Consider the following 12,999-nt stretch of genomic DNA (forward strand, 5'->3'; position numbering starts at 1 on the left):
CAATGTAATTTAACTTATTCAAAAGGGACAGAATGCTTATTAAAGCTCTGAGAGATGATAAATTAGTGCTTTGCTGCTATTGTTATTTCAGATAGAGCTGTCATATGGTAATGCTGCGGCAATGAAGGCTGGAGGCTCACAGATTCGTAGAGGGGAATGGAAAGTGGGATATTTGGTTACATGATTGAGAGTTGGGAGTCGATGAGGCAAAATGATTCTGGAGAGCATCCTTACATGTGCGTGCTGTTCCCAGGAAGGTGCCGTCACGTCCTGAAGAGGGATGGTTCAAAGTGTGTGTCCTGCTGCTCTGAAGACGTGTCCCACGCTGAGAGCTTTTACCTTGGTCGGGAGGAGCTGTCGAAGCCCTGCTCTGGCTTATGAAACCCTGTCTGAAATAGCCCCAGAGCCCTCACCTGGAAGTGCTCTCTGGCTGTTACTCCTGTGGCAGCACACAGAATATCAGGAGATCATTTGAGGTTGTGGAGTTTTCCCCTAAGGAATACTGGGCTGGGGGAGGGAATCGCAAAATGATTCTTAATCTTACATTACACAGAATCTCTTGCATTACTTACTGTGGCATATTGTTTCCTCCCACAGAGTTCTGCTCAATCGCTTTCAGGAAGAGGCTACTCCGTAAGTCATTTTACAGCTAATTCTTTCACTTCTGTTGATGTTGATTGCAGAGGTTTACACTACCTATTGCACAGCCACTGCCATGGAAGAAATGCAGGACAGAAACAGGGTGAGAGCTCAGGGCTGTTGTGCACCTGGCAGGGGACAGCCCTGACACGTGAGAGTGCGTTAAGAGCCTGGGGGCTTCTTAATTTAATATTAAACTTACAGGGAGGGGTTTTTTAGTCAGTTTGTGGTGTGTTTCAGCTAGTCAGTCACCTCTGGAGAGTTACAAGATCTGAGTAGGGGGAGTTTTCAACACCAGTAGGAGATGCTTCCCTCCTCTTCTCCCTTCCCCATACAGGTTTTCATTTGGGTGTTAAATACAAGAATATCAAATACACAGTTACTCCCATTTTACAAAGAATTGCAACCCTCACCATTGTGAACAAGAAAGCCAATATTCTGTTATTTACAAGCTCGCCTGTTTTCAGGGGAGGCTGTTGCTGATGTTTCCCTCACAGGAGTGCCACAGTGTTCAAGGGTGGTGTTACAGGGTCAGGGCACATCTGCCTATGTATGCAATGTACCAGACATGTTTAATTGTCCATTTCTGTTCGTATGTACCTTATTTGTATGTGCAATAATGACGTTTCTTCATGTAGAGGTGGATTAATTTGTTTGGTTTGGGTACATTTTCTGCTCAGCTGTCCAAAAAGGCAGGCACAGACATCACTGAGTAGAGTAATACAGAAATAGGAGAGGGTGTGAGAGGCTTAGCAAAGTCAACATGAAAATTCCTGGAATCACATTATATCTGACTCTCAAAACAAATGTATGGTGGGGAGATATGATACCCTGGTTGTTCAGCCAGTGAGTCATGTGGAGTGCAAAGGTTCTGGATGAAGGTATATGCAAATCTGAACGTGAATGTCTCAGTTCAGCAAACAATTCCTGCCTTCACTGATTGACAGTAATTTCTGTTTTCACAACCTCTGCCATGATAAAGTTTTGCCTTCTAGGTGAATGGTCCCAAACTGTTTCATACCAAGAGCTAACGCTGCTCATTCTGTATAGGACCAGAACAAGGGTGGGTTTTGTGTGCTTCAGGAAGTTGATGTGGAAGCCTGGGACATATTTATTTTTTACGATAATCACCAGAATTATTTGCTTTCAATGATTTGTGTTGTAAGATTAGGGTGTTGGAACTTGCTGAGCTTCTACCCAGTGCACAGAATAAAAATTGCCAGGCAGTGCAGAATTTTTGGTCTGATTTCATAGCAACACTGTCCCAAGCTATCATGCATATTATCAGAAATTAATAATAAATCCATTACAAAATAACATGTGACTTGAAAAGTCTCACAGTTTTAATGAAATAATGTCACAGATTTTTAGACAGTAGTCACATGTCTACTAAGTATCCTCCTGTCTGAATCTTGCCAGTATCCCAGGTGAGTATCATTGCTTAATTCATTGAGGGATGATGAATGTTTGCTCTAGGACCCATTAAGTGCTGCTTTCCATATATTTGGAGAATCAGATTCACCTAAGCTTCTAAAGGCAGATGCTTTATCTTCTATTTTTCTGTAAAATGCCATGCATGCCCATGGCACCACATAAATAATAATGAATCATCTTCACAGATTTTATGACTGAGGGCCTGGTTTGGGAACTAAACAATTTCCCCGTGGCTATAACATAGGTTGCAAAATCGTAATGGAAAAAGGCCAAAGAATTCTTCTCAGAGTCTCAAGGCCAATAAATCATAGGACTGTTTTCTTCCATTGCTGGCTATTCAGAAATTTACTTTTGTTTCTCAGAGAAATGATTTTGAGAAAATTACTAGCTCCTTCTCTGTGCATGTGTGGGGACAAGGTTCTCTTATTTCACCAACCCATAGCTTCTCAAGGGAGGTAAGAGCTTTCTGCATGCCAGAGCAGTATTTTGAGATCATGAGTAGTGTGAACTGGCGTTGCTTTCCTTTCTGGATTGCCATTTTCCCTGTTAAACTGCCTTCTGCCCCATCATGTGCCAGCTCTTGAGGCTGTTTTCCCCCAAGACTCCGATGCTGCTCTAAATGGATTTAGCAAAAGTCAGAGACTGCCATTTCCAGCACTGCCAGACCTCATTGGCCCAAACTCCCGTGGGAAGCTGAGCTCGCAGGTGGCACAGAGATGTTCAAACCACCAGATCCAGACAACTGGCCCCACACCAGGAGTTGTCCATAACATCTAGAACAGTTTTCATTTTCTCACGAAAGCAGCTGTCCATGAATCATGAAGTCACTCTTTTGGCTCTGCCCCTGTTTACATCAGACGGGTTGTTTCCCAGACATGGTGAAAGCAGTGGTAGCAGGAGGCACGGCGGAGACGCCGCTGTGCTGGGTGTTCCTCCTGATAGCTGTGATGATGCCTTGTGTTGTGGAAGACTTGTGGAATGATGATCTGTATCCTTACTCAGTCAAGTTCTTGTACTGGGTTCCACTGGCAGCTGTTTAAATACCACAAACTATTTTGTGCGTGCTCAATTTTAATTACCTCGTTCTGAATCCGCACTCTTCATCATTCACTTGCGTCAGCTGTCCTTGCAGAGATGTTTGCTTTCAGAAACATTTGTAGAAAATGCACATTTTAAGGGAATGAGCATTTGCAAAGAGAGAACTTCAAACCCTACAGTAGGAATCTTGCATGAAAAAGACCTCAGTCCAAGGTTTGGCTCATCCAGTGGAGCCATCAAGGCCTGTCAGGCAGTCAGAGCAGGCTCGTTGGTCAGCACATTCCTCGTCCATAAAGTGCAGACTCTGGAGCTAGAGGCAGGAGGAAAACTAAATGCAAGTGTCTAAATAACTAACTCCTGAGCATTGGATATTCCAGCAACTTCCTTGACTTCAGGCTTCCCGTGGAACATTAAGTGCCTAAATAAGGATCATGCTTGAAATAGTTGTGAAATTCTGGTCTCATTGAAGTTACCACATAACCTCTGGCAAGCTCCAGCTGCACCTAGATTTAATTTGAGCCTCAAAACCAGCAGTAACAGTGACCTGGCACATAGTTTCAGAGTCTCCTGTACATACCATGGGCAAAATCTCTTATAAAGCTATTTCCCAAAATGAAGTTTCAGATGGTGTTTACTTTTACTTGGGTAGGACAAGACACTTCTGTGTCTGCAGTGCTGCTGCAAGCTCCTTGTCTCATCAGCAGCGTGTGTTTTGTATCCTTGTCTCATTAAATGTATACTTCTGCTGTGCTGAGAAATAGAACAGTAGTTTTTTTATGGAGGTTAATATCTCATTCCCTCTATGGTTACATTTGTCTGATAAACTACTCCAGCCGTTTGTCACATTTTCTGCATGCAGAAATGAGATTAGTGTTCTTAGAGAGGTCTGTCTGTCCTCTGAGCAGACAAAACAGATCCTCTTTTTTGGTAACAGGATGAGAGGCCTGTCTACCTGAAAATGCACATATTTGTTAAAAAGTACATAGAGAATCAGAAATTAGAATTAGTTATCACTGATAGAATTAATATATCACTGATAAATATCCACCCTGTGGATGTTTGTCAAGTTTTTTTCTGATAGTTAACTTAGAACCAAACATAGTTATAAAGTAGTTACAATGAATATAAGATCAATACATACAGTTTGTTATTAGTGGCTAAAAAGCTGCAGTTGCTTATAAGGTTGAGCACACTGTAGAGACAAACCCAAGCTGCAGCTGAACTTGACTCAGTTTTGTAGAGAGGATGGAAAAGGATAGAGCTAGGGAGTATGTGGTAGCTTAAAAAAATAAACAGAAAACCTCTTCCAATAAATTATGTAGTTTATTTATAGAGCATCTGTGCAGCTGTTTGTCTTCTGAAATGGAAGGGGCTAAAATATGGGAGTGAATAAAAGAATAAACTTGAAAGCATATGGCAAATGGGTAGCCAGTGAGCCAACCTGTCTGAGTGTGCCTTGGAACAAAAGTACAGAAGGATGAGACGTCGTTGTTTGGTTTTATTTGTTCTTGAAAGGGTTTTTTCTTTTTTAAATAAAAACAGTAACATACACTTGGCAACAGCAGCAGCTGATTTTTATTCTGAGCTTCTGTAAAATATCAAAGTCTTTGTAGCCTAGTCAAATCCCTGGCAGCTGATCAAATTCTGTTGGTTTTACATCTTCCTTGTTGAGCGCCGGAAACCAGTCTCAGATAACTCAGGCTGGAGCTCGTGGATGGAGGGAAATGTGCAGAACACCGTAAGGCTTGCAGAGACCCTTGGGTCATCCAGAGTCAGCTCAGGGCTATCTGCTGCCTTCATCCCTCCTGCTTGGTGATGTAGCCTGAGAACAGTTATCCCCTGGGTGAAGCTGAACCTGAGGTGACTCAGGCAAGTGCTGGGAAGGCTGTGAGCACCCTGAGCCCACTGCAGTGTCTGCCTGGACCCCAGTCTGCCCCTTCCTGGCTGTTCCTCTCAAGTGATCTTGTTCATTTTTGGAACTGGCTTTCCAGCCAGTTTGGATCTTTGGTGGCAAAGATCTTTACAGCCATCCAGGGCTCCTTGCCTGTGCTGCGTGCTCAGAGTTGCTGTGCAGTGGGGCTGTTGCCCAAAACAGCTCCCCACAACCACCCTGCCCCTGTCAGATCTCTTTGGCTCGTGCCCATGAGTGCACTTGCTGGGACAGCCAGTTCTGAGCTGCATTCCCCTGGTTAGCAGCACAGAGATAGTGCCCAGCTCAGCGACCTCAGTGTGAGGGAGGACAGGTACAAATGGCTGCAAAGTGCTGGGAAATCACCAGCTGAGGAACTGTTGACTCTGCAGGTTTATATCCCCTGTGAAGCTCTTTTCATGGCCTCTCAGCTTTGTGCCAGCTCAGTGCAGTTCTGTGAAGCCCTGAAGCAGATGGTGCCCGCTGAGATGACTCTTCTCAGGCCAGAAATCCTTGGTGAGCATGGCCAGGTTCATGGCTTTGGTGTAGTGGTTACAGGGGCTCACTGAAGATCACACCAGAAGCATTCCCCAGTCCACTCTGTGCTTCAAGATGCTCCTGTGCTGTTAGGTTGGAGCCAAATTATCACTTGGAAAAGTACCTTCAACAGTATCTTTTCTGTACAGATCCTGAGTCAGTGCCATTTCCCACGTGGATCCCAGGGATAATTGTACACCTTGACATCCTTGAGATGGCCATGGAGAAACTGATATCATGAGAAGGATAGATTTCTACATAAAGATAAAAATATTGCAATGAAGTATGTCATATGGCAGTTTGGGAATTCTTGAGTGTTCTTCCCTCATGGTGTGGAAGCACGCTCAGAGACCGGAGGCACATTGGAATTGTGACAAACAGGGTTTTTGCACCTGCTGCTCTGTCACACACTAATGAAAAATCTCTTCTGTAGGTGGGTAACATTTCTTGGCTGGGTTGGAAAATTCATTGTATTTTAGGACCTCTGATAAATTAGCATTTTTCTGTGCCAAAAATCAATATTGGAAACAGGGCTCTTGTTATGAATCTAAAACTCCTTGAGCTGGAGCCAAAGGTAAACGATAAAACTGAATTTGTATTTCTTACAATAGTGTGCCTGTGAGCTGGCAATGTGAGAAAGACTTTCTGGGCAAGATTTATGAATAAAGGAGTAATAATTTCAAAATAAGTATCAATCTCCTTTTGCCATGATGCCAGGCATAAAAGAGGGACTCTAATTGTCTTTTTCTTCTGGACAAGAAAAAGAATGGCAGATAGGTGCCCTTCAGGTAGAACAATACTCTGTCTTCTTTGAAGACAGAGAAAAGAAGAAAAAGGGACTATAAAAAAGTGATGTGGTCTGCAAGTGCAATGACAGCACAAAGGATTTAAAAAGATAGAAAAATAATAATATGGAATAGAAGCATAAAGTATTTTGAAAGGAGTTTTCCCTGTAAGATACCAGGAGTTTTAGAGAGCCAGGAATAAAATGGTGGGTGTCAGCCCAAAACACTTAACTTCTGCTGGTTTTCTTTTCCCATGTTCCTAAATAGCCTCGCTTCACAAAAACTTTCCCCATGCTTGAATTCACCTGGACAGAGTGAGTTCACTGAATAAATAGAGAGTTTGTTTGCTCTTAGTGCTGTGTGGGATGGAGCCAGGTTGCTGTAAGCCAGCTGAGGAGCTGGCCCCTTGGCTCCATGGACTGTCCCATAAGCCATGAGCTCAAACTGAGCTGAGTAATTAGTCCACATATTATTCCAGATCCGTGGGAGCTCTTTTGAGGGTTTTTGAAACATCCCATGAAAAGCTTAAGCAGAAGTACAAACATAAATAAACTACATACTTCAGCTTTACAAATATTGAAGTCCATGAACTTCCTTACAACACATTTTCCTTTAGAAGTTCGCTTTTCTGAAAGTCTGTTTCTTCTTAGATGACCTCTGCTTTTAATTAGGATGAAAAGTCCCATGGATTTTCACTCATCTCCACAGCCATAAGCAAGCACAAAGGGCCCTCTCTGGCTGAGTTTCCCCTGCCTGAGCAGTGGCCTTGGCAGTGAGGCTGTCTGGGAGGCTCAGCAGTGGTGCCCCTTTGTCCCTGTGGCCGGAGCAGGACGGGATGATCCCCATTTCCATAAACCCCCCCAGCTGCAGGAGGCACAGCCAGCTGACACCGTGAGCCCCTGCGAGCCCCTCAAGGGATGGGACATATGACTTTGTGTGTGATTTTTGCCTGTGTTTTTAATCTCCTGCCGCTGCCCTCCGCTCGGGGCAGTGGGGAGGAGCAGACCTCTAATCTGACTAGAAAGACGCTATTGTTAAACAGACGCATCCCCCGAAATTCCCAGTGCTCCTTGGCTTTGGGGCCGGGATAACCTCGCTGTCACTGGCCTTGCACGCTAAAATGAGAAGTTGTCCTAAATCCATCTTGAATTCACCAGCCTGGAAAGGATTACATCCTGCTGAAGAGGAAAGGCAGAGGATTTTGAGAATATCTGGTCTTTATTTCTGGACCTTTTTGAGGAAGTCTGTCCTGAAGCAGTTGTGTCATATATGTGCTGTAGCTTTCTTTGTGTAGCAGGGCAGGGTTATTTGCTTGTGTGTCTCAGCTGTTCTCACATTGTTGTTTGCTCTCAGGACTCTCTTTCCTTAGAATCCATTGCCTCATTTTTACTCCCTTTCCCTTTCCCAAAGCTAACAAAAAGATGATTAAAGCAGACAGCTGATTAAAATCAGGGCTCCTTACCTAACTACCACAGTGAGCAGGGGTTAAGTGTGGGGCCTCTTGGGGGATTTGCTTTTGATTTTTGTTTAATTCTCTCATAGTCTTGTGCAGTGAGAATGGGCAGTTCTGGTGTTTTATAATTACAGAGGGGGCTGAAATAGTCCATTTCTGAGGGTGCTTGTTGTGCTGGGTGCTGTGGTAGGTTCCTCAGAGGAGACTCATGGGGGTGGTTAGAAAAGGGGTTTACACTCCCTCGTTTTGTCTCATATTTCACTGTGCCCTTGCAGAAACTGCACCCAAAACCACACTGTGTAAGGGGAGCAGCAGAGGAAATAACAGTGCCACTTCAGAATGCAATTGTAGAAATAAAAAATGAACATGTTTTGTTGGCCTTGATAGCTGGTGAACAAGAGAGCTCAAGGAAAAGGGATCGATTGCATCAACTTTGTGGGTGTTATTGGCATTAGGGAACACTGCCTGTCATCTTGAAGCATCATAAATATTTAATTGTGCAGCTCAGTGGAATACTCTGGTTGCTTATCAGTCCCAAAATGGTTTTCCCTATTAAACTGTATTGAAATGAAATAGTCTAGAGAGGGTAAGTTATTTGGGTGATTGTAAAACTAGTCACTGCACATGCAGAGTGTAGGGAAGGGTTCCTGTAGGTTGGTGGGTTTTATTCAGTTTCATCACTTGTATTTCTTCCTTGTCACCTTTTTTTTTTTTAATTGGGATTTGTTGTTATAAGTGAGAGAGATCTTCAGTTTCTTTCCTGTCCTAACAGAGGACAAAAATGCAACTTTAATTTAGCAAAACAACAGATGCAACCCTAAGTCAGCTCTCACACCAAAGAAAACTTTTGATAACATGCTGAAGGTGTGGGGGCTCTGCTGTGAAAGCTGCAAATGCTTGGAAATCTGCTGTAGGCTGAGGTTTCTCTCCTCACTTCGTGTTTCAGCCTGGATGCAATCGAGCTGGCTGCTAAAATGTGAGTGCACTGGGCCATGTGGCTCCTCTGCAGTGTGAAGGCAGCTCTCCTCCACTCCCTGTGGGGTGGGAGAACAGAGGGGCTCCTTGCTGGTGTCCCTGTGCAGGTGGCTCAGGCAGGAGCCTGGGGTTCTGGGCTGCCTTTCCAGGAACTGTTCAGCTCTTGCTGCAAGAGTAGAAGAGTTGCTGAAGAGCAACTTTCTGATCTGCAGTGCTTGCATTGCTGGGAGAGGAGCATTCAGATGGAAACCCTGGTCAGCCATGTGAGATGTTTTCTATACAGGGTCAGTGTTTTCATTTCCTGCTGCCTCAGCATTTCAGCATCACAGCTACTCGTGATCAACACCAGCCCCAGTCACCATAACCTGCTGGTTACATTTTAGAAATGTGTCCTTTCTCCTTTTTATAGCAAATAAATAAATTAAAAGAGACTTCCTATATGATGCAAAAGGACCTTTCTAAGAGCTGCAGTTGTAGAAAGCCAGGGAATGCAGGGCAGGGGCAGAAATGGCTGCAATGGATTGGCAATACAGTGGATTCATTGTAACTTGGGTGTGAGATGGGAATCACGCTGGGGCAGCAGATCTTTGCAATACCATCTGGCAAGTGGTAAGGCCAAGTAGTCTCTGCTTGTTCCCTGACTCTTTGTTTTGCTAGACACCTTTAAGGAGGCAATGGTGCAATTCTGAAATTCAAGCACTGCTGTATCCAAAAGTTGTTTTAAAACCCTTCCATCAATGATACTTAGTTTCATGGAGAAATTTTTAAGTTCCAGTTCAGAATACCTCATGTTTCAGCATAGTTTTCAGGTGACTGTAGCTGTTCTTTTTTTTCCTCAGCTCATCACAGGTCAGAAACTCAAAGGCATTAAGGTTGAGTAAAACAATTGTTCATCACTCTGAGCTCTGCTTTGTTTTTGTGGGAATTGTCTGCTTCTGTAGCACCTTTAGTTTCATTACTTGTTATAAAGTTTGGTTTACTAAGCTGCTCTAGGAACAGATACAACCACCAAAGCTGCTTTTTAATTAGCCCTGTGGTCCATCCGGTGTAGATGTGCTGATGTCCTGGCTGTACAATGTACTTCCAATGAAAGGGAACAGTCTGCCATAGAGTCTTGTGACCTTGAGGTCAGTTTTGTGCTCAAAATTGCTTTTGATTATGGAGTTAGTATGTGTCTCAAAAATATAATAAAAAAATCCAGCAAGCACCTAGCAGTCCTTACAGAGTGCTGCTGAGTTACACACTCAAGTGGCATCACATCTAGATTTTAATGGAATTAACCACTTTATTTATAGACACTTTCCAAATGCCATTCTTCTGGTTGTGAATATTTAAACATTTTCAACCTGAATGATGGAAAATTGGCATACATTTACATCACTGTGGACATGACTGCAGTGGTTTCTACAGGAATGTAGCCTGATTCCTACCTTTACTGTCTGCATTTCATCTCTATGAAGATGCTATATGATGGATAAGATTTTGTGTGCCTGGACACTTACAGCCTAGATCTGTAGTGTCCTGAGGAATTTTCTTGTCTGATTAATTCACCACATGTGTTCACCAGAAAGCCTCAGGACACTGGCAGTTTTTGGGAAGATGTTAGATGTAGCTGCTAGGTACTTGCAAACCTCAGTTCAGTTTTTTTAGACTGATACTTTGTTATCTGTAAACAGTAAAAAATTTTGGAGCTGATTAGAAGCTCTCATGTGTGGTTTTCTGGACACAGGGTTGAAATGGTTCATGCTGCCCTGAAATCAGAAGGACAATTTTTGGACATCCTGTAGCAATTAGAGTGCTGTAGATGAAGGATGGTACAGACTGTGTAGTGTGTGCTTTGAACTCATGCAGCAGCATTCTCAGACCAGTTGGTAATTACCAAAGGAAAAAATTGTTGCATTTGAGGTGGGTAACGCATATATATGTGTGTTACTGGGTTGATGAAATTCTGCCATCACCTGCAGGGCAGCAGCGACATTGAACAGCTGACAAGTTAAACTCAGTGAGATACTTGTAATAAACCGAAGATTCAAAATTTGATCTCAAAAATCACTTGTCTAAAAGGCTTTCTCTGCAAGCATTCCTCATAGCAAAATACTGAGCAGGTGTTGACACAAGCATGGTTATAAGGCTCGTGACCAAAGTTAGCTCAAACCAGTTCACAGAACATATTTTCCTCATATATTCATGACTCCTCCAAAGCTGCTTAATAGCATCTAGTAGCATCCTGGCTGGAGTCACAAAGATTAGGATGTCACAGTGGAGATGTCTGAGGCCACAGAGCACTGTGTGACTGGCAGGCATTGAGCTGTAACGGGTGCAGGATACTCATAGACTTTGCCTAAGTATCTTTCTCTTCCCCTGAAGACTCGTTCTCTGAGGAGCCCTAATTCAGTTCATTTCTAGAGAGCTGGGGAAGAGGGCAGGAGAGAATAATAAATGGTCCCTTGAAAACAAGAGGCAGCAATAGACGCCACAGGACGACCCAAACAGCCTATTTAACAGCAGCCAGTTTCCTGCTGAAGATTCATTTCGAAGAGATTGCGAGAGCACTCGAACAGGAAGCTGCAGCTTCACCAAACAGTTTCAGTATCAGTGTGTTATCTGTGGTCATTCCCCTCCACAGCTTGCGGCTGGCTTCTGGTTAGCAGAGACAGACACTGTGAGCTGAGCTGGCATCAGTTCCCACCTACTTAATCAGTTAAGTTGTGAGCCCTGTGGTTAGCTCGAATCCCCTGGTCGTCTTGTGGATTGCCAGTGACAGGAAGGGGGAGATGCATTGAGTGGTTCCGGCAGGAATAGCTTGGTTATCTGATGGTCACCCCAGAGACTGATAAAATTATGTGAGCTCTTTTCTGAGAAGACATCAAAAAAGCAGAAACTTGTCTCTAACCACCTGAAGAGTTTACAACGTCAAGGGAAACTTTGCTTATCTTGAAAGCCTCAAAACTGTTAACCCGCCTTCACCACTGCAGACCACAGCACTGCCTCAGACTCGCGAACAGAGTACAGAAAGAAGTACAGACCGTCGTGTGCAAAGCTGTAAATTCTTACTGAGGAAACATTATTGTTCAGATCTTCCAAAATTACTTTGGCACTTCAGATTCAGAGGTGAACAACTCAAAACATATGAGAGAACCAGGCTTTTCCAAGGAAAAGTGCTCTGTATTTTTAGAAAACTTGGCCTCCTTGAGTCTGTCATGTTGTCAGGAGTTTGGGCAAGCAAAATGATGAATCACTTTTGGAAGTGTAGCCTGTTTGATGAACCTGAACTGATCTGAAGCCAAACTGATGGTGACTGTGACAAGGGCTTGCAAAGGTTAAACAGAGAAGGTGGTCATACCATGGGAAAACTTAGGACACTTGGTTTGTTTTTAGCATGTATTTGCTGGGCAGAATGGACTTCAGAGAAAACCTTAAGTAAGTGAGGTTTTTAATTAGTACTTTTAAAGAGGTATTGGGCAGGTTCCTCTGAGCCTCAGTGCCTTAGTATCTTTGGCCTTAAAATGGAGTAGTGGTACTTGGGTCTTTTCTTGAGGTGTGTAGATGAGAGATTGTTTTACTGAGTATTTACCAGAATAGGTGAGGTAGTTCTGAAGATCCACTTAAATTTTTTGGTTTGTACCTAGAGTATAGAGAGCTCTCTGCTGCTTGTCCCATGTCCCTGTCTGACCATCCTTCTCCTCAAACCAAGCCTCTCAGCTTCTGTCCCAGGCCACAGCTTGCAGCCCAGCTCCCCATGCTGCAGGTGCCTGTCCTGGTAGTGACTGGGCTGGGCTGGGCTCCTGCAGATGCTGCTGAGCAAGCATGGGAAAAGCAATGCCTCCTACTGGAGCAAGGGATTGGGATGTCTCTTCCATGGGAGGGAGGCTCCCGTGGCTGGTCCAGAGCCCTCATGCCCATCACATCAGCCCTGGGTGCTCCAGCCCCCTCCTCACTGCTGGCTTTGGAATAAAAGCTAAGGTAGGCTTGGCAGTCGGGCTCCATCAGCACAGCCTCACCCCGTACCTGCACATCTCAAAACTGCACACTGAATTCACACAATGTGATGTGTGACTTGTAGCTGTAACAATCCCCATGATGAAATCCTATGTGTCTGCTGCTTTTATCCAGGTTTTGAAATCAAGGCTGGGTGTTTGTAAGGGCGTGTGTCTGTATAGGAGGCATGAGAGATGCTTTAGTCTGCTGATGTTGTTTGGCTCAGCCTCTGTCAGTGACAACCACAGCAA

At 43.9% G+C, this 12,999-nt stretch overlaps 1 protein-coding gene across 21 annotated transcripts in view; it reads left to right on the plus strand.

Annotated features, from left to right (window-relative positions):
- Window positions 1-12,999, plus strand: part of FBRSL1 (fibrosin like 1) — a 503,429-nt gene that overhangs the window by 229,828 nt on the left and 260,602 nt on the right. For 18 of the 21 annotated variants that reach the window (XM_058851229.1, XM_058851236.1, XM_058851238.1 and 15 more), the window contains one exon: window positions 598-633. The exons of the other annotated variants lie outside the window; for them this stretch is intronic. In XM_058851229.1, coding sequence (XP_058707212.1) covers window positions 598-633 — 36 coding nt within the window. The remainder of the gene's footprint in view (window positions 1-597; window positions 634-12,999) is intronic. 21 annotated transcript variants of the gene reach the window in all.

Source organism: Poecile atricapillus, chromosome 16 (assembly GCF_030490865.1).
Source record: "Poecile atricapillus isolate bPoeAtr1 chromosome 16, bPoeAtr1.hap1, whole genome shotgun sequence".
Classification (NCBI taxonomy): Eukaryota; Metazoa; Chordata; class Aves; order Passeriformes; family Paridae; genus Poecile; species Poecile atricapillus.